The sequence below is a fragment of the Leptonotus elevatus genome, chromosome 12 (assembly GCF_054856555.1).
Source record: "Leptonotus elevatus isolate MCC_2025b chromosome 12, RoL_Lele_1.0, whole genome shotgun sequence".
Classification (NCBI taxonomy): Eukaryota; Metazoa; Chordata; class Actinopteri; order Syngnathiformes; family Syngnathidae; genus Leptonotus; species Leptonotus elevatus.
In genome coordinates, this window is record NC_141250.1 from 17,409,141 (window position 1) to 17,428,541 (window position 19,401).

Below are 19,401 nucleotides of genomic sequence, written 5' to 3' on the forward strand. Positions count from 1 at the left end.
CCTCAACTCACTTCAACATGGCTGCGTGAAATCAAGATCCTGCGAGATGGCATCAAAACGATTATTTAACGTAAGGAAAAAGAACCTACACGGAAATAGGAGGCCACGGTCTGTCGCCTCATATTGGTGGTTTCCTCTGGGTGACGTATCATCTCCAACGTGTCCACCTGAACGCAAACATGTACAGTGAGCGCTGCGTATTGATGAGTTGAACCGGCCTGCCTGCCTTGAAGTCGCCCGATGCTTATTTGCAATACCAACGTGGACGGCGGAGACATAAAGGTATCATTACAGCAGCTCCCAAACGGCCCAGTTGGGAACGCACAGCTGTACTAAGTGTGCCGTCGGTATAACACGGGCCCATAAACAATTAAAGCTAACAATCTAGAGAATAAGCGGGCGCTGCTGTGGGGCACGGGAGAATTGCCGAGCAGCCTGAATAATGAGACTCGCCATCACGAAGCACACAGCCATCCCGACGACGGATTAACGAGGACACAATATAAGCGTTCTAATGGCTTTGGCAGTTCATGGCTTCATCAAAATTAATGAAGCAATAGATATTTTATGGTAAGCCTACGTGGTAAAGTGCATATCTTAATACTTTAGTTCAACAGAGAAAGAAAAAGGTACGGCGGAAAAAAGCCACATGAGCGCGGGACGCCTTTGAGAATTTCTGATCATTCCCAAGTACAAAGGGCTGACTTGCAGTTAAAATAGCTTAACAAGCCTCGCTTGACTTTATTCCGCTTGTTCTGGTGACTTGTTGTAACTGTCACTTCCTCTCAACTTTGCTTCCAAACTTTGATTGCGAACATGACGGCGTACATATTACATCAGTGCCGCTGGCTATTAAAATGTCTTTCCTTGTTTCCGGAATATCTGAGAAGGTTCCTTTGCCAGAAGACAAATTGTGATTGAAGTGTGCAAGTGGATCCGATTTCAAGTTTGAGAAACATAGTTCAAGTTTGGATGACAGTGAAGTTGAAGAACGTGAATTTGAAACGCACCTTTTGGTATCGTACACAAAATGTTCACAATAAGTGAAGGATGTCAAAATAACAGATCAATAACGGATCAGCATTGGTGGAAATATGACTAAAGGCTATGATATACTGTCGACATGACGTTCCCTCAAAGTCTTACCTTCAAGAGGTATTTGGAAGACTTTGAGTACAGGAAACATGCAAAGAAAGAGAAAAACAAGTTTAAAGAAACAGTAAACCAAAGAAGTTTTAAAAAAAAAAATGAGATGAAGTGCTTTTAAAAAGGTAAGTCAACCCTAAACATTTCTTGACAATAATATATGTTATATGTGAGCTCACTAGTCTAAACATGACATTCTGATTGATATTACATTTGTGAAATATGAGTTATCAAGCGAAATCCAGCCATTTTTATCCATCTCAGGGGGCCATTTTGCCACTTGCTGTCGACTGAAGATCAGGCAACGACCAATCACAGTTCACCTGTTTTCTGAAGCTGAGCTGTGATTGGTTGTTACCTGAGACCTGAGCAACTGTGATGTTACTTTCCGTCGACAAAATGGCCGCCTTCTGATATTGATTAAAAACGGCTGGATTTTGCATCTTAACTCATATTCCACTAACGCAATATTAAGCAAAATACTACATAGATTTAGCCTAGTTGGGCTGCAGAGAACAGATTATTGTCAATATTTTTTGGGGAGGGGTTGACTTAAAAGGGGAAACATGCATGCAAATGTTTTTATTTCTCTTCAACTTTAGATAGAACACTTTCAAGTCATTTGTCCAGTTGCAAATGAGTTGAAATGGAAAGTGACGGTAAAAAAAAAGCGGTGAAATCCGAAGGGATGTGTTGTCAAGCCAAACAACCACCTTGATGCTGCAATCCCACAATTTAGAGAGGTTGAAAATGTCGCTCTCCCGTTTGTGACCACAAGTGGGACATCAACTGCAGGAGGGTGTTTATTGTCAACCACAATAACAAACTACACTAAGGTTCTACCCCCCAAACCCTAAAGGCTTTTCTCACTAGAATTTAATAGGATTTCATATGAGAGGCAACACTCTGCAATTAGAAGAAAAGAGACATACTTGTATGCTGTGATTTAAAAAAATAATAATATGCCTCAGTATGTTTCAGAACATCATCATTTGAAGTATCACTGACTTGAGGAAAATTGATCTTAAAGTACAATACAGTGACCCTCAGTTTAGAATAGGTGAAAATCCTCAATATAGAGAGGTTATGTCATTTTATTTAATTTTTAATATATTTATTTATTTTTTAAATAAAATATTTAAACCTTTTCTACATACTTTGAACACATTTCAATTATTAAAATACTTTTTAAACACACAGTAAATGTATTTAAATGCACATAAAAAAAAAACTAATTGCACGCATAAAATGTATAGAAAATATCAGCTTTTAACAGGCGGGCTCTTGTTGTGAGTGTCTGGCCGTGAAATGTGGCCGACAGCAGCTCCTGTGTGAGCATGCTCCTTAAATTTTAAGTTCTCCTGGCGTTCTATAAACAGCTGAAAATTGGCTCTTCTTTCCCGCATGCAGGAGCATCACAGTAAGTAGTCAAACTGCAGGACTGCTTATCTTTGACTTCTATAGACGTCAATGGCAGTGAATAAGTTTTTAAAGAAAATACGAAGAAGTGGGCGGGGTGCAAATGAGAAAATTAAGACTAGTACAATTTTTTTTATAGCGATTATAAAACTAACATGAAGATACAACATTAAACACCTTTGAAATCATGTCAACATTTCAGAAGTGATATGTTGAGGGTTTATTTAACCTTTATTTATCCCAGTAAAGAAATTGAGAACATTCTCATATGCAATATATGGAGTGAACTTTCGCTTATTTGTGCACTGCTATTGGTTGGCACTGTCTCTTGCCCAAAGTCCGCTGTAAAAAGTTGCAGCTTACTTGTGACCCTAAGAGGGGTACAAAAATGGATGGATAAATGGATGAGAAAGTGTGTTTCCCAAGGAACATGACGAAAAAAAAGTACATTAGTTTTAAGAGATCATAACTGCTAAGAGACAGGGGGTTGAAAGTATGCTTAGGACCACCGATTAAGGCATGTTGACTCTCTAATTTGGGCAAACCAAAGTTTCCTTAAGTGGCCATAAACATCAGAAAAGTTGCAAAACTCCTTTTAGGCTACTCGCACGAACTGCCAGATGGCGATGCTGCCTCACCACAAGCAAGAGAACAAACATAACAGGGTAGTCTATTAATGTGGCTACGCTTCACAGCACTGTTGTGTTTTTTTTAGTTTTTTTTTATAGTGCTGCGTATGGCAGCAATGCCTGTGAGCAACTCATAAAAAGCATAACACTCTCATATGCGACACGTTGGGCGTCAGGAGTCTCACCTTGGTGCGTCCCGAGCTGAGCTGCGGCGGCAGAGATCGAGAGGCGGCGTTCACTCGGGCTCGGGCCGTGGCCAGATTCCCTGTCCAAAACAAAACTTGATTAGTCATATCATCATATTTTGTTAAATGAGGAACCCGGGCTGGTCGCGTAATACTTGGTAGCATTGGCAGTGGGGATATTGTTGAGAAATGCATCTCCTGAGATTTACAGCCCAAAATTCGTCATACGCTTGATTCCCATTTCTAAATGATGAACTTTTCCGCTACATCAATAACTATTTCCTTCTCTGGCCACATAGTAAATAAAATCCCCAAAAAGCAAACAACATTTTCAGTCGTCAGTAATATGCTTTGCCACGGTTAACTTCCACAAAATATCCTTTGGCCATAAACTTACTTGATCTATTTTACAAAAACAACAAGAAAAGGAGTAAATGATGCTTTCATGTAATGTGATAAGTGTCAATATAGAGTTTCTAGAATTCCAGTTTTTATTACTTTTTTTTTAAGCCCAAATAAATAAATAAATAAATAAATAAATAAAATGTCTGGCGCCAAACATTTTTTTATGTGTTTAGTGTGAGGAAACCAAAAATACAAAATTCTTATTACATATATCCCTGCAATGTCTCACTTAGCTTAGCATTAGCATGTTGTTAACAAATGACTACTTCCTTTGTGCTGCCACCATATCACAGATTTTAAAGTGATTTTTTTTTTTTTTTTTTTGAGACAAGTCCAAATTGAAAGTTGTGAAGCGCCAGTAATGGTCGTCATCTGTGCGGATTCATTTGGTAGCGCTAATGCATTATTAAGCTAGTTTGCCAACCGCCAATAAACACCACAGAAGAAAAACAAGCAAGGCCAAAAGGTAAATACTTTCTGCTCACTTTTGTATAAAGAGAAAATGTTATTAATACTGTGTGCGCAGTTCTACATCAACCATTTGAAACATACCCTTTTAATTCTCTCTGACGGTGTCAAAATTGAGCATTATTATCCTAAAGGCCGACATTCTGTATTGGATTTCATTTTGATCCTGTAGCTGTACCTAATGCAATGTCCCCTTGAGTGTCTATTCATGGATGCGTACTTGCACTCCAGCATGTTGTTAAAATGACAATTCCAAAGAAGCTGAATGCAGTTAGAAACGCAGCTGCGCGCACGCACACACAAGAGCGGCTAGGATGAAGGCAGCATATGCACGACAGTCTCAACCTTTCAAAGTTTCTGCACAAGATGTCCAAATGTTTTCCCTGGCTATATCTTCACAGGCTAAACTGTGATTAATAGCAGTGAAAGCAGCCTTTGAAGCAGGATTGTGGCATCAAAGTCCTAATCCATGGGTGGCAGGATTTTTATAATGAGTGGGAAGTATCTTAACACATTTCAAAGGGTTTACTCCATGAATAAACAATAGCTGCACAGATGTGCCACACACACCTTTGGAGAAAAAAAAAAGGTTTACACACACACAGGAGGCAGCATTCCACAAGCAGCCGCGTATGGTGATGAGGAAAAACCTTTGTAAGTTTTGGAACACGAAACATAAGTGACAGGGCAACAATTGCCCAAACGCACGCGGTGAGCTTCTTTGTATTTGTGACGCATCTCAAGTGCAGATTGCGGCAAATGTTGAAAGACTGGATCAGTGCCTGCTCCTCAATCCGAGATTGTATGACAAATGTCAATCAAATGCAGATATTACAATCACATTAAGAGTGGATCAGGTTGTTTTGATACCAAACACCAACAAGGGCCATACAACGCAAGTGAGCGCACTTGAAAAGGGAATCAAACAGTCTTTTTTTAAGCTCGCAAACAGCGCCGCTCCGACTTCATTATCTGCTGACTGTGTATTTTATTCATCCTTATCAGTTTATGCCACTTCAGCTCCCAATGACGTTTTTTCATTTCGGCCATTGAAAAGATGCTCTGGTAATATGAAAATAGGGTTCTACGTTCTAACAAAGCATTCATCCGTTATCGGTACCGCAAACACTTCAAATATAGCGGAACCTCTGAAGTCAAACGGCCTCAAGATTTCTGGCAAAAAAGGCCTTAAAACAGACTTCAAAAACAACCACAGCAGGCGCTAAGTGCTGCAAATAGATTTAAATCAAACACAAGATAGAAAACAATTCAAACAATAAAGCGCTAAAACAACTGCGGTCTCATGCCGAGTTAAAAGCCGAAGGATAAAAATGTCTGCTAAGATGAGTTCTGAAGACCGATTATTATTTTCCTAACCCACTCGCTGGGAAGCTGTAAATTGAGATGAGCAGATTGGGTTACTTTCACTCAAGTTAGGGTTCAATATTTTGATCCAGCAAATTGGATTGAAGCTTGGATTTGGACGGGATGAGCAGCTGAAACTGGTGGCCATTTTAGATAATTTTGTTGTGTAGTAAAGTTAAAGTCAATTTAAAGTAATAGTCTTAGAAATTGTTGGTGGCAATCTTGATGGATGAGTGGGTAACCGCTGACACTGATGGGCAAGCCCAACCACAGAAAATGGGTATTTTGGGTCAGGAAGGGCGTCCAGTGTAAAACAAACAAAAACAAAAAAACGGCACCAAACATACCATGCAACTGACTTCCTGTGGCGAGCCCTGACAGGGGAAAGTTGCTCCTGAACTTTAAAAAATGTTGATCAATTTTAACCACAGCTATACTGATATCCTGCTAACCCATTACTTGGTAGCTTTAACCCATCAGCATGGGTATTTTTATTTGTTTTTTTTTTTTGCCCATTGTTGTATCAAATCCTCAACCTAATGTACTGAGTACACTCTAAAAACAGTTAGGCACAAAAAAAACTATTTGGGTCACAAAATGATTATTTTTGGGTTATTTTACAAGATGCCAAAATTGGGTAATCTTGTACAAAACAACCCAAAAGTTTTTGGTTTATTCATTTCATCACAACAAGACACACAGAGGGGGCAGACGGGAAGCCCAAAACAATTTCAAAGCTTGCCTATTCATTTGCTTGGGTTATTCATTTTAACCCAGCATGTAGGGTCAAATGAATAACCCCAAAACTTTGGGGTTTGTTTCATTTGACCCAACATAACCTTCTTTTTCTTTTTTTTACCCAAATAGTTTAAGCAGTCATTTGTATAGTGAAATTAATAACCCAAAATGTAGGTCAAATTGACCCAAGTTATAGTCTATTTGTGAGCCTGAATTGGGTTATTTTTGACCCAACTGTTTTTAGAGTGCAGCATGACTCTGTCCCTTTTGGACCCACTGCTGGGTTAGCTATTTCACCCAATCCGGGTTACATATAACCCAGTGGTTTGGAGAGTGCAATGAATGAGAGGTCATCTAGTGTCCCAGAACAGATTACGTTCAACCTTAAGAGTGTAAATACTGGTGAAATTAGTCATGTGTTCAGATCGGATTAAACAATCAGAGACACATGCAAAAAAAAAAAGAAGAAGGGGGAAAAAAAAAAAGAAAGAAGAGGAGCGGGTTAACTGTGTCGGATATATTCGCAACACACGGGGCAGGAAGGGCCCCGCTCCAATTAGCCCAGAGTAAAGCTGCTTGGATTAATTGGGAGTGGGTCTTGTGCAAATGAAGCGCGCTCTCCCCTCTCCCCATTAGCGCTGCTGGGCCAGATCATCTGAGCACATTTGTCATGATGAATTAGCGGCTGCGGGTGGAACGGGCTCTCCAAGTGTCACTGCGCTTTCACGCCTCCTCTCACTTTCGTGACACCATCAAGGCGAGATGAAGGGGGGGGGGCGGGGGGGGGGGGGGCTGCGCAGCCGCCGCGCTAACTCCAACGGTGGTACCTAAGCCTTGACAAATGGACACTCGCGCGCTTTCTTGCTGTATTCCTCGGCGGGTCGCATTAATTCATTCTTGCTAGCGGGTTTCCTATCCCCTCCTGACGAGATGATTAGAGCGCGGGTTAATAGTCGGCATCCTCAAAGATGTCTGCCTCCTGAGACATGAAACCCAGGGAGCACCTGTGATGTCCGGCTTGAATGAAGACCTTCTCATTTAGATCCAGACGGGAACTTTTCTAATGAGGTGGATTATTAGAATTCAAACACAGACGAGCCTGAAAAAGGGAAGAATTGTCCTTTGACAGTGGGGAAAGGGGGTTCTTGAAGTATCTAATAATGAAGATTAAAAAAAAAAAAACGGGGAATGATGAAAAAGCTAAGAAGAGAGCTGGTGAGGGGAAGTAAAGGTCAGGGCAGGCCACTTCAAGGGAAGGTCAAGTCAAGAAAAAAAATAGAGTAATATGTTCTATGCACCCACACTAGTCTAAACACGGCATTTTGATTAACATTGTGTTTGTGGAATATAAATTAAGCAGAAAAATCCTCCTGTTTTTATCTATCTGACGGCCATTTTCCCTTTACTGCCACTTGCTGTTGACTGAAAATGACATCAGTGCCTAAGGTGTCACATAACGAATATCATGTGACATTTGTATTTTTCCCTAACCCCCGTCCCACATGTGCACGTCTTACAGTTCTGTTGTATAGTCGTCTCATGTATGGAGATTTTTTTTTTCCAGGTCCATACTGTGCTCCCCTTTAAAGAAGTTCAGATTGGGCCTTATATATTTTTCCCCATCACAAATTCCTCATGTTTTCTTGTTTTTCATCTAAGAAACTTGGGGCGCTAATTAGCATAACGCCAGGCTTCCTATTTTGTCTCCCTCTGTTGGTTGTCCCATTGTTGTTTTTCGTGTTTCTCAGACGGGTTGTGAGGGCAAATTCCATGCGGGTTTTTACATCTTTTGCCAATAAATCAGAATCTGATGTAGAGTAGTGTTTATTTGGTTTTCTTATATATTGCACATGTTTAAAACGTATAATATTTAACCATAAATGCCTTGAGATAGCTTGATGTAATTGACCCAATGCAAATAAAATTGACTTGACTATTTAAGGTTTCTATAACGATGATGTGATAGTGTTAGTATTAAGATGTGGATTAAGTTCCCACTGAAGGCCCAGTTACCAAATTAACTCGTTCACTGCCATTGACGGCTATAGACGTAAAAAAAAAAATTTTAAACTATTTTTATTAGTTAAAAAATGTTCCCCACTTTTGTTAACAAGAGTGAAAACCTTTTTTTTTTTTATTGTACATTAAGAACAGATATAAAATTTGTGATTAATCGTGAGTTAACTGGTGAAGTCATGGGATTAATTATGATTAAAAAATGTAATCGCCTGACGCCCCTAATTTTTTTCATTTTCTTTGTTCTTTTTCAAAAAGAAAAGATTATTTAAAAAAATACTTTAAAAAAGAAAAATAAGATGATTAAAAGTGAGGGGTGCAGGCAATTAATTTGTTTTGTAATTAATTGCATGACTTCACTAGTTAACTCACGATTAATCCCAAATTTTATATCTGTTCTAAATGTACAAAAAAAAATGATAATATATATTTTTTAATATTGTTAACAAAAGTGGATTTTTTTTTTTAACTAATAGAAATAGTTAAAATTAATTTTTGACGTAAATGGCAGTGAATGAGTTAATGGCCTATTTGGGAATAACGGCGTTAAAGTATAGCGGTGTTACTAACGGCGTTCATTTTGCAGCAATGAAGTAATCTAATGAATTACTTTTCCCCCATTGAAGCACGTGGCAATCTGATTTGCTGGTTAAAATGTCAGCGACACAGACAACAGAAAAATATCATAGTGACTTTAGTTACTTTGTTTAGTAACTACCTACTTTAACGAAGCAGTAACTCCGCTGATAACGGAATTACTTTTTAGATTAAATAAATTGTAACTATAACTAATTACTTTTTGAGGGCAATGTGCCCAATACTTCCTGCCACTGTGTAAATGTAGCCTTAATTCAGAATCAGAACATTTGTCCTTCATCATGTTGCTCTTCGCGTGCACTTCCAAGTCTAACACAGCACTAAGAGTGTTTCGGGGGGCGAAAGTGTTATAGTTTGAGAAAACGCCATCGTTGGCATCCGAGTGTTCACTTTGAAAATCAAACCTGGCAAGAATCCCAAAGGGGGCAACAGAAAGCTCAAGCCGGCACTTGTATTGGGGTTCTATTGACAAGAATAGTCCATGCGCGCGGGATTAAAAAGCAATCCCGCGTTGAATGTGACACCTCCCTGCACGCTTTTATGATTGCCAGTGCGCGCCTTGTAAACTTCAGAAGCTGGGGATGGAGCTGTCGACACGGGGGACAATCGCAGTGGCGAGGGTTAGCTGAGTGAGCAAGACGCTCAAAGTCGCCGCTCTCCCGCTCTCTTTTTGAACACGTGATCTGGAAACTCAACTCAGCAGCCAAGCAAATGAGATTAAAGCAGCCGTGAACCGCCCCCCCACCGTCACCCACGCCGCCGACACCCTCCCCACCCGCCTGGAGATGGCTCCGGGGGGGGGGGGCTGTTGATTTAAATGGCATCCGCCACTGTCAGAGCAGATCAATCATAAAAAACGCGTGGCGTAATTGGCTTTAAATGACACAACACAGTGTTGCGCTTATCAAAGGATGTTGCACCACCATGTGACTTAAGGGAGCCGGCGCCGGCGGAATGACACTGCTGACGGCAAACATTTGCCCAATAACCACTTAAATTGGGGAAGAAATTGAACAAAAGCAGCAGTTTGGGAGTGTTTCTCTCTCTCTTTTTTTTTTTTTTTTTTTTTAGAAAGACTCTGGAATACAAATATAAAGAAAAGTTTCACTGCGAGAGAACAAAGCGTCAAATGTGTCATAGCTGGATGAAGCCTGTCATTTCCACACAAAGGGGATAGAAAGGGTCTCCTAACATGGACAGAGACAAGAGGAGAAGCGGGGCATAGTACAGCTGTCACATCTTTACACGGAATCTTTGTAGATTTTTCAACACACTCGATGAGCTTGACTTTATAACCCCTGACTTCTCTTGAATAGGTTTGAGATCGCAAGAGTGAGTTGGATTTGTTAAGACTCACCCGCAGTGGATGAAAATCTGCATACCGGTAGATCTGTTAGTAGTTTTAACAACCACAAATTTTATATCCGTTCTAAATGTACAATAAAAAAATTATTTCCCTAAGTTTCATACTTCTTGTTAACATAAAAGTGGAAACAAATCTTAAACTAATAGAAATGTGGTTGCATCTTTTAGTCTTTGATACAGTAATTTCATAATAATTCGTAAAATTAGTTAAAATTAAAAAGATGTACTGTACTGTAAAGCGTGATATTGATTTGTTTTGAGGTCATTTTTCTGCCACTAGATGGCATAAGATGGCATTTGTAAGACGTTGGTGACAGGTCCGTGCATTTTTTTTTTTTAAATTAGGAGCTATCTAATCTTTAACATGAGGTAACTTGTGAAATTCTGCACATTTTTAAAATTGTAAAATACAACTTGACTCCAGTCTCCACAAATATATGCATTATTATTAAATTTATTACTGCCGAGTTTTTGACGTGGTCTGCTGCGTTGCGACTGGAATTACCTCAGTACAGGCTTTCCAAGTAAGGGGCGGTCAATCGCACGTAAAAAAATTTTTTGTGGCATTAAAGTAACTTTAAATTATTTTAAATAAATTCAAAATGAACGCACAACCAAATTTTTCAACAGAAAAAAATGCAACTGCAAGCATAAAATACTGATTTTTTTGTAGATTGGGTTACTTTTACCCAACGTTGGGTCAATTATTTTTTGACTCAGCAGATTAGGTTGTAGATTAGATTTGGGTGGGCTGAAGAGCTGAACATGATCTTGACCCAACATGCCGAGTCAAACCCTCAACCCAATGTGCTGGGTATAAATAACCCAGCATTGGCTCAGTCCCTTTTGGACCCAGCGTTGGGTTATCTATAGCACCCAATCTGGGTTACTTTCGACCCCAAAGTGTGTATTTGCAGACTGAACAGCAGAGCCAGGCAGTCGCAAGGCAACACGCACACACGCAGTGGCCGCAGGTTTTGCAGGCCCGAACAATCTCCGGCCGATTCCAACTTTGTGATCTCCCTGATCCGAGCTCTCAGGAATTTGTCCATGCAAAGACTTCCCATTTCCTCTGACAAAACAGCACCACATGTGTGAGCTTTAAGGAAACACATTGTGCGCCACTCAAAAACCCCCCCCCCCTTCCCTCCCCCCCATCAATGACCTCCCACTGTTCTCCCGCTGTGTCATTAGTCGCAACATCACCGTGAGTCGTGCATGCAGAATAAGCAGGTAGAAAATGTTTTAATGTATAAGGCGATGAGGGGAATTAATGAGTCCAGTTTGATGTGTGTACTGCATACATGTGTGAGTGTGACTTTCCAGGATGAATAATTGCAGGATGTGTGTCCCCTAGTGGTGACACTGTGAGGAGGCAGCCACCCTGGTTTTAGAAAACAGATTTCATCGGATTCCCCCCTCTCAGATAATGTTAATTTCACAGATAACAGCGAATCTATAATATGGGGGAAAATGCAAATTAATCCACCCCTCCCCTACCCATGGAAATTTTACCCTGAAGAATAGACTCCATTCTCTTCGTATCTCTCGCTTGAAATGCTGGACGATCTTTTTTGGGAGCGATAAAACAGTCAAGTCTTTCATGTTTTTTTTTTTTAAATAAATAAAATGGGTTTGGAATAGGACTGAGCGATTTTGAAAAATAATCTGAATCCCCCCTCCCCCTCAATATTACGATTTAATATGTGATTATTTTTTTTCTAGTTCACATGTATTATGTTAACATAAAAATAAAGCTTTCTGAATGACTCAAATGTAGAGGAGGTCCGCCCCCCCAAATAGATGCTTTTTTTGATTTGAAAATTGCATTCCACTAGAGTGATAATTGATCAGTCAAAGTACTGTAGACAATTGAACCTCCAACTCCATGTTATATTACGACATCTGCTGTGAAAATGTGAAAAGTGGGACGCGTTTTTTTTTTTTTTTTGCTCACGGCTGGAAGCCACCGAAATCAGACAAGAATGGCCGCTTTTAATTTTCTTGAATGATCGCCTCCTTGAGAAAGAAGGGCAAAGCAAAAGCAAAGTGGCAGCAAATGAAATAAACAGGCTTTTAGACCTAATTGACACAGTGTCAGCAATAAACATTACAGCACATTTTAGTCTGCATTCAGTTCTTTTTGTGCGTTTATGGGCTGTTCTCCTGTGAAGCCGTTAATTGCGAGAAAAAAGGGCCGGCTGAAGGCTCCCTTGTGCATGAGCAGCACTTGAAGTTTACACGCACATTGCTGAGATCTTCACCGGAGTCTCTGCGAAAGTGTCTTTTGTGGGTGAAAGCTTTTCTTTAAATGCCACCAGGAGTGAAAGCGGGCATTTACGGTCTCCCTTAAAAAGAAAGTAAATCACATATCACGGCTTAGCTGAAATAAAAAGGCGGTAGCGCAAAGCTAATAATTGAACACATCTACGAGCATTTCGGTGACCACGAGGCTAATGACGAGCACATTACTACCGTCATTAAAGCGCCAGAAAAGAGGTGTGGAAGAGTTGCTTTTGTGTTCACTAAATACTGTTTCTTCATCCCCTGGGTATTCGGAAACCCTTATCTTAAAAATATCCCAGCGTTGAGCAGTGGGAATCCAAGGGGGACAGCTTAGTGAAAATAAAAACAGAGCGCCGCGCCGCCGAGAGCTGAGCCTCTCCGGAGATAACGGCGAGTGCGGCTTTATCCGAGGACGGCGCGCAGCGGCTCAAAGTGAAAAGGGGGACCAGGAGGCGCCTGGGTTCCGCCTCTTTAAGAAACCCACTTACCTGCACATGTATGGAGACTGCAGACGACAGCACAATTCACACACTAATACGGCCATTGTATGGCAATACTTTGTCTCAGACGAAACTTTCCTGATACACTAGTGGCTTGAGATAAGAGTTTAATTTGTTTCCGTGACCATGATCGTAAACCAAAACACTTGCATCTCAAATCATCTTTCCACATTGAAGTAAGTGGAAATGAATTTTGATCCGTTCCAGCCACCCCCCCATCCAAAACATTTTTGTGTGTGTGCTTTTAGTAAGGGAATATGGCACTCTATAATATTGTACTTTATAAAAACATATCAATCAAATAGTATGTAAGGAATTAAAAATAAATGTTGCTTCATGATTTAATGCTGCACTCCAGTTTATTGTGCTGCTCCTTCTGTTGTGCCTGCCTTGGCCACCAGGAGGCAGCATAATACTACAGTCATGCAGACACAAACAAAAAACAATAGTAATACTTCTCCTACTGTAAACGACTGTATTATCAGCCATTTTTCATAGAGGATAAAGAATACAGCGGACCCAAAAATCTGCTTACAATTGCCACATCTTGAATAAGCGCAGACAAACAACATAAGAATTTTGGATGAAAAACGGGGGTTGCTTAATAAATAATTAAATAAATACAGAAATAAATTAGGGGTGTCAGGCGATTATTATTTTTTTTATCATAATTAATCGCATGACTTCAATGGGTAACTCACAATTAATCACTAATTTTATCTGTTCTAAATGCATAATGTACAATGAAAAAAAATTATACGTTTTCATACTCTTGTTAACATAAGAGTGGATTTTTTTTTAAACTAATAGAAATATGGCTGGATCTTTTAGTCATTGATTAAAGAGTTTTAAATTAAAAAGATGTACTGTACTGTAAAAAACGAGTGTGATATTAATTTGTTTTGAAGTGATTTTTCTGCCACTAGATGGCATAGATGCATTTGTAAGACATTGGTGACACTTCAGTGCATTTTTCTTGTCATATTAACAGCTATCTAATCATAAAGTAACTTGTGAAATTCTGCACATTTTTGAAATTGTAAAACACAACTTGACCCCAGTCTCCACAAATATATGCGTTATTATTAAATTTATTACTGCTAAATTTTGACATGGATGTGTCTGCTGCGTTGCGACTAGAATTCTCCCACTACAGGCTTTCCAAGTAAGGGGCGGTCATTAATCGCGTGTAAAAAATAAAAATAAAAATGGCGTTAAAGGAACTTTAAATTAACTCAAAATGAATGCAATAATTTTGACACCCCTAAAATAAATGCATGACTAAATGTACTAAGGCGCTCAGCAGGTGAGTGATGTGCCTGCTCAAAACTCGCGTGTCTATATTCACCATTAAAACTAGCATCATACCTATTTTAGTTAAGGGACTGGAGAAGAGCTGCTGCAGAAGTTTGTTCTCCGAGGTTCTCAGCACCACAACGATGTCTGCGGGGAGAGTGTCTCGGTTTTTCTCCAGGAACCCGTTCACGCTGTACATCACCTGAAGTGTCAGATGATCACAAGATGGTCACACAAATGACACAGAAAGGCATGGATGTTTGAAAACGTTTGGGCAATTTAAATAAGACCTCAGAGTTTCATTACTTTTGCTACATTTGTGAGCTGGCTGTCTGATTCTGATGTATTAGTGATATTGATTGATTGGTAAAAATGCCACTTCAAGTCATAGATGCCGATTAAACTGCACAGGAAGGACGCGTATCTCATTCACAGCCAGCCCAGTAAAAATTGATTTTTGACGTCAATAGCCGTCAATGGCAATGAATGATCAGAGTCATTTAATACCTTTCCAGCAAAATGCAGAATCCCAAAAGAAAGCTCAACACGTTTCGGTATCCAAAAGTACTTGCAGCGCAGATTGTCCTCAAACTTGTCTGCAAACATGACGCAACAGAAAAATATTTGATGTCCAACAGAGGACCTTCTCGTTGTTTTGCTGTTTTAGGTGTTTATCTGCATCCTCACCCACTAACGTGTGGTCCGTGGCCTGCGGGAAGCGGCTCTCCTCGTCCAGCAGGGACAGGAGACCCATGGGCTTCTGCAGGAACATGTCCAGGATGGGCCTGTTGTCCTCGTACTCCACCAGGCTGGCATCCACTCCCTCGCTCTGGTACTCCATCTAACAGCCGGAAATGCCGCTAATGAGTTCTCCAAATGACCCAATTAAACAAATATGATTTGTGCAAGTTTCTCATCAAGCGGAACACACAGATGCAGCTTGCCCGAGTTACAGCATAATACGGTCTCTTATTGAATGCATAACACAGCTCTGAACTAACAAATAGTGCCACTTACTTATTCATAATTTATTTCAATTTGCAAATAACCCAGAGTCCTTTCATACTATTGCATCTATTTAATTTCACATCAAAAGTTGCTTTAAATATATATTTTGACTAATAAAGTGGAACCAATGGATCTAAACCATCCTCATGTATAAATCATTAATAAACTCAGTGGATGTGTACAACAATACTGGAGACAAGCACACCAAATAAAAGTCCCTCTTGCGCTGAGCACGAGGCCTACATCAGTCAAGTATTTATAGAGAAGAAACTTTTTGCAATCACTTGAGGCTTAATTATGTAATAATAGTTGAGAAAGGTCCGACTAGTCGTTTTGATGGCGCAGTATGAACAGACTAATTTCAAAGATAAACAGGTTTTGTATTTTCATGTGTTGTTAAATGTCTTTATCTCCTGGAATGCAATCTTGGTGACCACTTAAGTGCCAATTCTGCATTTGCTTGGGAGTACTGAGACTTAAGTGTTGTATAGTTCAATTATACAACATTCCGGGATCATTGAGCTATTTGTTTAAATGATTTACTAATATGTGCAATGTGTCTGACAAAGGGTCAAAATTTGGCAGTGCTTTGTCATTTCATAATTCCCTTCTTAGCCAATTTTATAGATATTCAACCAACTTTAGGCTAAATAAAGATGATGACGTCACTTTAAGGCATGTACTGTACTGTAGATGGTACAAACTAAAAAATAATGATGTTAGTAGCAATGTTAGCAATGATGCTAACGATAACACAACAAGAGATGTCTCGGCTGATTTAGAGACCTGAAGTAAACTATTACTTTTAAACACTTTAAAGGTCAAATACAAAAAAAATGGAAAGGAAAGGGAGGTCAAATCACCTTTTCTTTATGTAACATGCTAAAAACTATTTTATTCCAGCAAAAACTTGTGTTACGATTGCTAACGGGGTGGCACAGACAGTAAAGAAATCTTTTTTTTAAAAGGGGAAAAAAAGCAAAGCGCTTGCTTCAAACAGTTTGTTGCCATTCCAAGTTGAAGCTTAAACATAAAACAAAGAGAATTTGTTATGTATTTACCATAATTTAACCATATAACTTAAAAAAAAAAAGTCTGCTAGCTTAATGCTAATACCGTTTTGACACCCCTGCTCAAATTGTATCTCATTGAGGGGCGAACGTTTGACGCGAGCGAATGTTGATTTCACGTCAGGGTTCGCTTAAGGTCAAGACCTTTCCTAAACGTGCTCTAAACCGTTTTAATGGATCTCTAAACAGTTTTAAAGTGTTTTCTTGTCGCAAGGAAGAAAATAAGAAAAAAACATGCAAACTCTTGGCGAACATTTGCGAACTTTGAATAAGCCGGGTCTGACGTCAACCTCACCTGTTCCAGGGCAAATATATGCTGGTTGAAGTAAAACTGGATCTGCTCGTTGGCAATGTTGATGCACAATTGCTCAAAGGAGTTCTTCTTGAAGTTTTCAAAGCCAAAGATGTCCAGGATTCCCACATTCATGCCGCTCTCTGCGGCGCTTCAAAGCAACAAAAAGCGGGACAAACAAATTTATTAGAACACAGCGAGCAAATCCCAGCAGCCATTTGTGTTGATAAAACTTTCATGACAATCCAAGTTCAACCCAAATAATGTTTCGCCTGCTGCCGGGAAGTCATAAACACAAGGCTGGAGGAGACAAAATTTATAAATAAATCGGCGCATCATCAATGCTTCTGCTTCTTTGTGTATTGATTTAACCTTGAGTCATTTGCAAGATGTACAAACTTTGAATACTAGAGCGTGCTTAGTCGTGCTTGAATCAGTTAGTCATAATGTGTCCTCCTCTGAGGTCACTTTCTGCCATCGCTATCTGGTTATTAATAGCAATAAGACATAAAGAAGAGACGGGATCTCGTTTTTAGACTCTTTGACGTACGACGCACATATTTATGAAGGAACTCTTTCGGATCAATGAACAGCCTCTTTGTAGTCTCTCTGAAGTCTTTTTAATCATCTGAAGATTATTTTCACAGCACGCAATCGTTATCAAAAATTTATTAAAACTTCTTTTTTCGCCTCGCATTTATATTCTCCTCTGCGTGTTTGCATTGAGCTCTGAAGACTTCTACAAAGGTCACCGGCGCTTTGTGAGAGCGGAGGACGTCCGCGCGGATGTTCATCACCTGCGCGCGCGCGTGTGCGCGCGCCCGCCCGCTCACCAGATGTTCATGTCGGGCTGCAGCAACGTGTTGATGCGGTTGACGATCCAGCTGAACAGGCGGCCGTACAGCGCCTTGGACATGGCGTCCCGCACGTCGGCCGCTTTGTCCACCGTGTTGGTGCGGATGATGGTCTCGCCCCTGGTGACCACGCACTGGGAGGTCAGCGCCTCCTGGAGCTCCTCGGGCCCGATGTTGAGCAGGGAAGCAGCTGGACACGGACAAAGAAGACTTCGAGAGATGCCAAAAGGGAGTATTTTATGTTATTTCATTTTCTAAACAATATCAGAAGAACTGACCTACATTTATAACTTAAAGGGATTACTTGACTCATTGAGACATTTTCAGCAGTGAAAAGTTAATATTTTGTCCAGAATTAACTCATTCACTGCCATTGACGGCTATAGACGTCAAAAATTCATTTGAACTATTTCTATTAGTTTAACATTTTTTTTCAGCTTTTGTTAACAAGAGTATGTAAACCTAGAATTTTTTTATTGTACATTTAGAACAGATATTAAAAAAAAAATTGTGAAGTCATGCGATTCATTACGATAAAAAATTGTAATCAAGTAATAAAGGCGGTTAAATTAAAAAGTTTTTAATTGTAATTAATCGCATGACTTCAATAGTTAACTCACGATTAATCACAAATGTGATATCTGTTCTAAATGTACTATATTTTTTTCTAGGTTTTTCATATTCTTGTTAACAAAAGTGGAAAAAATATTTTAAACTACTAGAAATAGTTTAAATGAAATTTTTACATCTATAGCCGTCAATGGCAGTGAATGAGTTAATTTGATAACTTCATTATTTATTTATTTTATACCTTTATAAACAATTTTTTCCCCTTGCTGTCGACTGAAAATGACATCACCTGTGATGGAAATAGGTAACGACCAATCACGGCTCGCCTGTTTTCTGGGTTTGGTCAGCAAACTGAGCCATGATTGGTCGTTATCTATTTCCTCAGCACAGGTGATGTCATCTTCAGTTGACAACAAGTGCCTAAATCAGTTTTTAAAGGTATTCATTGTTCATGAAAAATATGTAAAAATATCTCTTACTGTTAAAAATGGCTAAATGAGTTGTGTCGCTTTTAACTTTAATATTACCTCCATGAAATTATATTCATTTACTACCAATTTTTCTAAGCTGCACTGCTTCCAATAGTGTTTTTTTATTTTATTTTTTATTTTTTTTGTCCAATGAGATTTCAGCTCCTGTATGTTACCATGTTAATCTAATCTGCCCAGGGCCTTCAGAATCAGTATCTTATACTTAAGGTATATTAGCAAAGGGAATATTTCTTGAATCAGACTTCAGATTTGTCCTCACATGGCCAGTGAGCTGGCTCTCGATGATGTCAGCATTTTTCTGTTCTCCGATTGGTCGGTCAGAGCAAAACTTACAATCAAGCTCCTTTGATGAGCAAAACATGTCTGAAGCGATAATACGTTTAATGATCAGTATCTCTGCTAAGTGTGATATCTTTTATGACATTTTTTCATGCCTTTAAGATGAATAAAGATCATTTTTAATGTTCAAAATTCAATTGCCAAAAAGTCTTTAAACTGGATGAGCAACCGTCACATCTCACCATTCTCCAAGGCTTCCGAGTTCGGCACTTCACTCTTATCGGTTTGGTGTTGGGACGTGATGGCGGTAAATTCTATGTTGCCAGTGTTCAATATGGCCGAGAGAATCCTGTAAACAGAGTTGACTTCCTAAAATACAGTAGAAAGAGGAGGTGATACAACCGAACTGACATCTGCGAGGG

General features: G+C 39.5%; 1 protein-coding gene across 4 annotated transcripts in view; it reads right to left on the reverse strand.

Moving 5' to 3' along the window:
- Positions 1-19,401, reverse strand: part of myo3b (myosin IIIB) — a 76,883-nt gene that overhangs the window by 30,702 nt on the left and 26,780 nt on the right. For all 4 annotated transcript variants that reach the window (XM_086091837.1, XM_086091839.1, XM_086091838.1 and 1 more), the window contains 9 exons: positions 19,222-19,348; positions 17,619-17,829; positions 16,789-16,936; positions 15,103-15,256; positions 14,923-15,011; positions 14,488-14,617; positions 3,380-3,459; positions 1,147-1,167; positions 90-167 (listed from right to left, as the gene is read on the reverse strand). In XM_086091837.1, coding sequence (XP_085947963.1) covers positions 90-167; positions 1,147-1,167; positions 3,380-3,459; positions 14,488-14,617; positions 14,923-15,011; positions 15,103-15,256; positions 16,789-16,936; positions 17,619-17,829; positions 19,222-19,348 — 1,038 coding nt within the window. The remainder of the gene's footprint in view (positions 1-89; positions 168-1,146; positions 1,168-3,379; positions 3,460-14,487; positions 14,618-14,922; positions 15,012-15,102; positions 15,257-16,788; positions 16,937-17,618; positions 17,830-19,221; positions 19,349-19,401) is intronic.